Source organism: Epinephelus lanceolatus, chromosome 14 (assembly GCF_041903045.1).
Source record: "Epinephelus lanceolatus isolate andai-2023 chromosome 14, ASM4190304v1, whole genome shotgun sequence".
In the NCBI taxonomy this organism is placed as follows: domain Eukaryota; kingdom Metazoa; phylum Chordata; class Actinopteri; order Perciformes; family Serranidae; genus Epinephelus; species Epinephelus lanceolatus.
In genome coordinates, this window is record NC_135747.1 from 23,698,383 (window position 1) to 23,707,022 (window position 8,640).

Here is an 8,640-nt window from a genome sequence, read left to right on the forward strand (position 1 = left end):
CTCCCTCCTTGTATTTCTTTATGACCTGTAACCCACATAAAGTTTGACTGAAACATTCATATTTTATGAAGTCTGGACAAAGTTTGATATATTTCATTAATGCTGTCTGCTGTAATGTGAAAGTTGACTGCTGAATTTAAGTCTGGAAACTAAATAGCTCTTTAAAACGTGACCTATTTCATAGCTGCAGAGTTGCTCAACATTTTACCCGCCTTGCATGCAAATTCTCAAATAAAAAATTCGCGCCAAAGCAAAGAACATGGAAGCTCTCATTCCCAACATGCGTCAAAAATGATAAGTTTGTAGAATGTGATTACTTACAAAACGACTGAACACATTTCAAAATTATACTAACGAATTTTGGTTATGAATTTGGTCCTTTTTGTCTACAAATAGTTTATAAATTGGTTAAACTGCGTGACTACATTCTATACATCTTCCAGGACCTTCCGGTGGCGCGGGAAATGAACAGAGTGTGAACAGGCTGCAGCGGCGGGACTCGCATTGTTCACTGCAGAGCTGCAGCGCTGAGAGTTTGTGTGTCTCTGTGTGTGTGCAGCTATTATCACAAGAAAAATGCCCTCCACCCGCTCCAAGGTAAGAAAACATTTTCTTAACTTGCACCACCGTCACAAATACTGTTCAGTGTTATCTTATGATCCTGTCAGGACCACGTTACTACAATTAGGTCACCATTTAAACCCCACATTTCCTCCAAGGGTTAACACTAGTTATTTAATGTATAAAGTTTAACTTGACTGTCTCCAAACATGGTCAAATTAAGGGTTTTAAGTTATAAAATTTGGTGAGATAAGCTATTTAGTTAAATAATGTCACACCGCCCTCCTTTAGTCACTTTAATGAATGTGCAAAAGTTAAAAACTGTAATGTTAGTTTTAATTTGCAATGACTGAAATCCATGTTTGTTAAACTGAAATATGCACGAACCATTTTAAAGTTTCTTAAGTTACATTGTTTTTGGTTAAGTGTGCCAACAGGGGTGTGTCACATAAAGATCTGAAGCTTTTGTCTTAGTCAGTTAATTTCTAATGCAAGTCCATTGATAAAAATAATCAATAATAACACTTTAACTGATTATTTAAGTTATTGTTTATGTAAAAATGAATTTAGCTTTTTCAACATCATTATTTGCTAGTTTAAAATATTATAATAGCCGTGTTAAACTATATTCTTATTGGATTTTGAGCAAAACAACCAATGGAAACATGTTTATTTAGGTTTTCTGGCTCTTTACACACCAAATGATTATTGAGAAACTAATTCATAATGAAAGTAATCCTTATTTGTACCCCCATCGTAACCCATCCGAAGCATGGTCACTTAAAGAAATCAGAATATTAACTTTTTAAATATTGATTCAGAAGTTGGTGCCTGTATTTGTAACACAGCCTCGGGTGTTCATACAGTTCAAAGGTCAATGATATCATTCTCTAAGACTGGTATACTAACAATGAAGTGTGATAAACTTTACAGACACAGACACTTTGCTGTGCACTTTTACAGCTGGTTATAAAAAGACTTGTGTCTTCTAAACGTACCTGTTCTCATTCACAGACACTGGCAGCCCAGCTTCCGTCCACCAGGATGAGTCTGAGGAGCTTCCGCAGCGTCCCTCTGGTCCCCATGGAGTCGTCCTCTTCGTCCTCTGACGACAGCTGTGATAGCTTTGGCTCTGATGGAGGCTTTGCAAATACGGTAATGATTGAAATCTCTAAAAGTCCTCCTTTTCCTATCAAATGGTGTTGAATGTGTGGGCGTCTTTGCAACTCCGTCTGATTGTGTCTGTGTTTCAGAGGAGCGGCTTAAGACAGACGAGGAGGACGCCGGAGAAGCGGAAGGTGTTTCTGGCGTCATCGGAGGATGATACATGCAGCGGGTTTGAGGAGAGCGTCATCAACCGTCAGATGAAAGCAATGGTGAGTTTTTAGGAGAAATACAGTTGCAACATATTTCAGAATTATATCAGGCGCTAGAGAAGTTATCTCTAATCATTAACTGTATTTCTGTTTCAGAAAGTGAACTCTGACTCTCCAAAACGTGGCCGCAAGTCTGCCGTCCTGAAAGTTGCCATGACGTTCCCCACCAAGAAGACGGGCAAGAAGAGGCCTGCATCCGAGCCACTCCCTCAAACTAAAGTGAAGGGCTCTGACTCTGACGAAGAGGAGGAGGAGAACTTCATGAGCAAGAGAGCCTTGAACATTAAGGAGAACAAAGAAATGGTACTTTTATCTCACATTATTACTCACAACATTTGATGCTAAGAGCTGAACTTTGACCAAAACAGCCCCCATTTTTATTGTGTCCTATAAACTCATTCATTTATGACTTATTCTTTCAGCTTGCAAAGCTCATGGCAGAGCTGAACAAAGTGCCTGGACTCTTCCCGAGACGGATGGCGATGTCCACATCCACTACGGTAATTATCTGAATCTGTCGTAGCACGTGTCGCTGCACCAGTAGGGCTGCTACTAACATCTATTTTCATTGTCAACTAATGTGCCAATCATTTTCACGATGGATTGTTTTGTTTTAAACGTCAAAATGTGTGAAAAATGTTCATTGCAGTTTCCCAGACCTCAACATGACATCTTTAAATTGCTTCTTTTGTTCAACAACAGTCCAAAACTCAAAGACTATCATACTTTTAATACACCGTACATCATTAACTTTCATAAATGACAAAGAAAAGCAGCACATTGTTACATTTAAGAAGCTTGAACCAGCAAATGTCTGACATTTTGGCTCGAAAACTCAATAAAGTAGATGAAGATAGTTGGCGATTAACTTGACTTATCGTTGCAGCTCTATTATCAGTGCCCTGTTTTAAAACTATTTGCATTTCTTCAGCCTCGACAGCCACCTCGGCGCTCCATGGGAACTCCAGGATCTCTTAGAAGAAACCCGGAGCGTTTGTCACGACCCCACACGCGCTCCCGCACACTGGTGGACGGACCCCCCAGCCCACCTCCAGAGGAGGAGCCCGAGGACAAGTTCAGCCTGGTTCGCAAAAGCCGCTACTATGAGGAGGACGATGAGCCAGTAAGTGATATCACAGGCAGTCTGCGTGTTCCTATTTTACTTTGCATTATATTCTCTTGATGTACAGTTCAGGCATTAACTGCATTTATTTCCTGCGCAGCCCCGTCGCCGTACCTTCAGTGGCATGAAGGCCATCCCTCACATAGTGCGGCCTGTGGAGGAGATCACGGAGATAGAGCTGGACCGCATCTGCACCAACGTGCGGGAGAAAGTCTACAACAGCTCCACTGTAGGTGCCACGTCCACTGTGAGAACATTTGAGCATTTCCTTATTCCTCTTCGCCTGAGCATAACCATTGTTGTTTTATTTTCAGGGATCCACTTGCCACCAGTGCCGCCAGAAAACAATCGACACCAAAACCAACTGCCGCAATCCAGAGTGTGTCGGGGTGAGGGGCCAGTTCTGCGGCCCCTGTCTCCGTAACCGCTACGGAGAGGAGGTCCGAGACGCTCTGCTGAATCCGGTGAGCACCTAAACGTACAGGATTGTATTCACATTTCATCCCATCTGTGTGTCCCCGACTAACCTGTTAATCATCTTTCCTTGTAGGAGTGGCAGTGCCCGCCGTGCAGAGGGATCTGCAACTGCAGCTTCTGTCGGGCCCGAGAAGGTCGCTGTGCTACGGGAGTGTTGGTGTACCTGGCTAAATATCATGGATATGATAATGTGCACGCCTACCTGAAAAGGTGACAGGAGCATTTCCAAATTAAGTGTTTTGTTGTTTTTCTTTTGAGACTTAAACGTCTGTTTATGACACTGAGCTTTTCTTATTTTCACCACAGTTTGAAAAAGGAGCTCGAACAGAGCAGCAACTGAATAGTGGAGGACGGAGCTGATCCTGGACCTAACTGATGTTCTCTGTGTCCGTTTATACATTCGCACAATCCTTATGTTGTTCATGGCGTTTGAAGCATTTTAACACAATGCTTATTGTTGTTCACTTGTGAAATTTCACTTTTTGAGTGTTGACTGACTTCTCCAGCCTAAAGCTTGTTCTGCTTTTGCTCCCAAACACAATTTCCCTGCACGTTGTAAAGAGCTGAGCCATTTTATTAGACTGGTTGATCATAAGCTAAGGTGGACCAAAAAATATTTCAGGAAAATGTCACAATGTTAAAGTATACGATGCAGGATTGTCGGTTACTGTTTGTAAACCCCAGTCACTTTCGTCTGGCATTTCACCTCACTATAGTGGTGTCTTTTCTGCGCTTTGTCTCTGGGATGCCTGCTGCTTATGATCTGGCACCTGGTCCCTACCTTTTTATAAACGTCCCAAACACGGGAAATAGAAGACAAGGCAAAGTCTCTGCAGAAAAACACACCGCCACACGCTTTCAGGGGGTCATAAGTGATGATTGAGACTGCTCAATACGTCTATATCCTGCATAGTATATCTGTAAATTGTTGACATTAATCTGGGATCTTAAATGTTTTAAGACAATAAATGTACATATTTCCATAGCATGTAAAAAACCCCATTTTATATAGGCTTGTTTAGATGATGTACTGTATTTTACATTGTTTTAAATGTATTGTTCTTACACCGCCCACTTGGACATGAATTGGCCTTCAATGAATTGTGTGCCATTTTTTTCTACTTGCAAATTTATGCTTGTGTTTTTACAAGTTGTGTTGCCTTTTTTAAAAAATGCTTGAAGTGTTGTAAGAAAAAAAAAAAGTTTGCGTTTGTCGGGATGTCCTGCAGAAATGGCCCGATGATCTGCATGCTGCTGAGGTGGCGCAGGTGGAAAGGGCACAGACTCTGGGGTCCACTGCCTCTCACTTCCAAACTGAGAGGGAACTGTGTGATATACTACAGCGCCTGGTTAAATATCCTTCATTAGATAACTGTCACTAATGGTGTGGAAACAATTAGCACACTCTAATGGGAATCTCATACCTGTAAATCATTTTATCCTGTTAAAGCACATTCTCGCTCTGCTCCAGTCTCTTTGGCTCATTTTCTGCCTTACACTGTTAAGTAGGAATGGTTGAAGGTGCCACTGAAGTGGCAATAGAGTTATGGCCTGCATTTTCTGTTCAGAAGTGCGATACTCTACGCGAAATGACATGGAATTAACCTTTGTGTCGCTCATCTTTGAAATGTACTTCATTCGACCTGCACCAGGACACACTCTGATTATATGATACTGTTTCAAAATAATCAACGGTTGAGATTTCTTTTTCAGTGTAATGGCAGGTGGAGGTTATCTCACTGCTGCTTGTGTTTATCACACACTTCACTCTTAACAGGGAGAGTGATGCCATACTGTTGATTGGGATATCTGTTATGGTGACGCTTTGCTTTGTGCTCATCGGGTTAACTGTACATTTTCATTAAAGCGTTAATCACTGCAGAATCGTGTTATCAGTTTTCTTTGACTTGACCATCACTCTATCCAGAACACTGGCAGCTGTAATTACTGTTATTGAAACATGGGGGAGAAATCCTGAACGCTGGTGGGGACTGAAGCTCTTAAGGAGCTTGAAGGCTGAAGTTTATTAATGTTTCCACCACTATTAGTCAGTATTAATGGTAAGTCTGCGTTCTTTAAGGGCGTAAAACATGTTAACAGTATAAAGTTAACACTGTTCTTGTCTGGGGTTGTCACTGAACTGCATGTATGAGCATTTTAACAGGTCAAATCACAGTTAACAACAGCATTGAGCTGCATTTACAGTAAATAAAATACAAATAACATGATTAATTGGCAATTTAAAGTGTAAGAAAACATCTAGTATTTAAAAATGTGACTGTAAGTAGTTAATAGTATAGTTGAGAAAATATTAAAAACGGCCCAATACAATTTTCCAGAGGCCATTTTTATTTTATGTTTTTGCTATTGATTTTGTTTTTGCTTGATTTATGTTGAGAAGTTCTTATGTTTGCTTGTTTACCTTTGTATTTGCTTATAATGCTTATTACGGTAAGATTATATAAGCCTCCCGTACAACTTTATTCTTTTTTATTGCTGTATTTCTGCTGTTCTATTTTATTCTCCTAAGATAGAAATCGAGGTGACATCTGAGACCTACTGTCCAAAGACCAAAAAAGGCTTTACTACAAAGATGCATAAAATCCTCAAAATTAATAAGTTTGAAATTTTGAATGTTTGGCATTTTGCATGATAAAAGACCCGAAACAGTCATCAAAATGGTTCATTATTATTTTTCTGTCAATCTGATTTTTTTAGCATTAAAATCAAGGATGGTCAATAAACTATCACCCAGATTTTACCACCTGTGCTGCACAGTATTTAAAAGACACAAGCATATATGTCACTGTGGCAGGAAAATGAGTGTGCCGATTTAATGTTCTTGTGGTTTTGGTTTCACAGCGGCTCTGAGAGGATTTACTCTGTTTTTACACTAATAAGTAAAAGTACTGTCTGTTTGTGGTTTAGGGGTCATGGTGACTATCTTCACAGTATGGCTACAGAGACAGAACACGTCTGCCATAGGGAGGATAATCTGTAGAGTCATGGACAAATGTGCAAAGGGAACTTCACATCATCACCGTGACTCACCATCCAGTGTTTTAAGCGGTGTTCCTTACTCCACTGGTCCTCCAGGTCGAGTGCATACTGTGGTGACTTGAGATTTTCACACAGCAAAACATCAGATAGCCTCATAATAACTTTATTATAACACATCCTCGTGGGGAACGTCAATTCAGATATTTTTTTAAAGTTAGATTCAAATCAGACTTAATGTTGGCCGATGCTATGTGTCATCTATGATGCTGCATAACCACAAAAACCTTTAATATTAATGTTTTGAGCAGATCGATCAATGGTAAAATGGCACTATAGTGAATGCAGACACAAACACACACACACACTCACTCAAAATTTACTTTGCCCATCATGTTTGTCCCACTTGATATTAGCTCAATCTGTGTATTCTTCAAAGGAGTTGATGTGTTGCCACAAAAAAATTCTTATGACACACTTTGGGTCACTTGAAAGTCCAGCACACACGAAGAGTCATGCATTTTACAGCAAGTACTTCAGTTAAGTTAGAAGCGTTTTTGTCATATGTACAGCCCTCACAGTTAAAGGTTAGCTAGCTACTTAGGCCCAATTTGAGCCTGTCATGTAATATTATTGCATTAAAGCAACTACAAGGAACTTTTATTTTGTGTTGATGTTGTGATGCCTGTGGCAAAAGCAGTAGTATTTTCCTAGAGTGAAACCTGCATTTCCCATGAGCGCCACTGCCTTGTGTCATAAAGATCTTGATCTCGCTAGCGCGTGAATTTGTTTCAGAAGCAAGTGTTGTTCTTTGGGGAATTCTTTTGTCTTACTCATTACTGATTCTGCCCCAGTTTCAGCCATAGCCCCACAGTGAAACATCAATAATAGTTTTCTCCAAACTGCTTCCCTTTAACTGGCTAACGTAGCCTATTACTCAGTAAAACTGTGCCTAGGAAAATTTAAATATTGGCTTTTCTTGTCTGCGTGCCATAAATCATTTGGTCTGATTTTGTGGAGAATCAGACCAGAGACCAAACATTAAGAAAAACTATAAAAAGAAAAAAAAAGAAAAGAAAAAAAAATTGTACTTATTTCCTTGCAGGGAGTTTGGTGACAAGATCAATGACACTGTCATGCTGGTACTGTATAAATGTAGCTGGAGTCAGCAGTCAGTTAGCTTAGCATAAATACTGGAAACTGTGAATGTAGTTATAACAGCTGGTCAGCTATCCTGGATCTGTCCAAAGCTAATGAAATGCACCTCATGCAGTGACCTCCTGGAGCCTCCTGTGGTTGCCTCGCAACCTGTGCAAGGCCAAGACATGTAGACCACATCACAATGTTTATTCACAGAAAAATCCTGCGTCACGTACATAAAATCAGACGCTGCTTCAATTGGTTGGTTTTTAACCATCTAAAAGAAGGCCCTCCTAAAAAAAAAAAAAAATCAGTATCAGTTTAAGTGTATACTATATTTAGAACATTTTCACTGCTTTACCTTGCTGTCAGACAGCCTTGTCTGACAGGGAACTGAAGGCGTTAGCACAAAGCTAGACCCAACTGACAAAAACAATGATTTTACCTAGCGTAACACTGAGTTGCTGGTCTAGCGCTGCCTCGATTGGTTCATGCATGAGGTAAAGCAGAGCAAATGTTCAAATATAGCGTACATTTACACTGATATAGATTTTTTTTAAGTCTCCCAGATACGTTTTGCTGTGGCCCTGTTCACAGCAGTACATTGCTTGGCTTCTGTGCCGGTAGATTTGGTTTATCAAAGATAATAGCAAAGCCACAAAGTACATAAAATAAATACAGCAAAAAGTTGGGAGAGGTCGGACCACTGTGTTAAATTATGTATCTTCAAATGTTACAGTTACGGTTACAAGTTGACTGATTTTACACATCTGCGCAACTGAAATCAGTTGCCAGTTGTCTACCTAGAAGTGACTGTTGTTGTTAGCGTGACGTCGTGGTGATATAGTCTATTCTGGCACATAACCTGTCATAAAACTCTGAATTGTTTTTTGTTTTACATTTCACCTTTTTTATGTATCAAACAGATGGAATATAACGTGTTAATGACTTTTAGAGGGGGCTGTA

At 40.0% G+C, this 8,640-nt stretch overlaps 1 protein-coding gene across 1 annotated transcript; it reads left to right on the top strand.

Moving 5' to 3' along the window:
- The first annotated feature begins 459 nt into the window (after window positions 1–459).
- Window positions 460–5,421, top strand: cdca7a (cell division cycle associated 7a). The gene is made up of 10 exons (XM_033615677.1): window positions 460–597; window positions 1,576–1,716; window positions 1,815–1,937; window positions 2,034–2,240; window positions 2,360–2,437; window positions 2,869–3,060; window positions 3,161–3,289; window positions 3,375–3,524; window positions 3,611–3,747; window positions 3,844–5,421. Exons 1-10 carry the CDS (start codon window positions 577–579, stop codon window positions 3,875–3,877), a joined length of 1,212 nt encoding a protein of 403 aa, XP_033471568.1. The 5' UTR covers window positions 460–576; the 3' UTR covers window positions 3,878–5,421.
- Window positions 5,422–8,640: the final 3,219 nt, after the last annotated feature.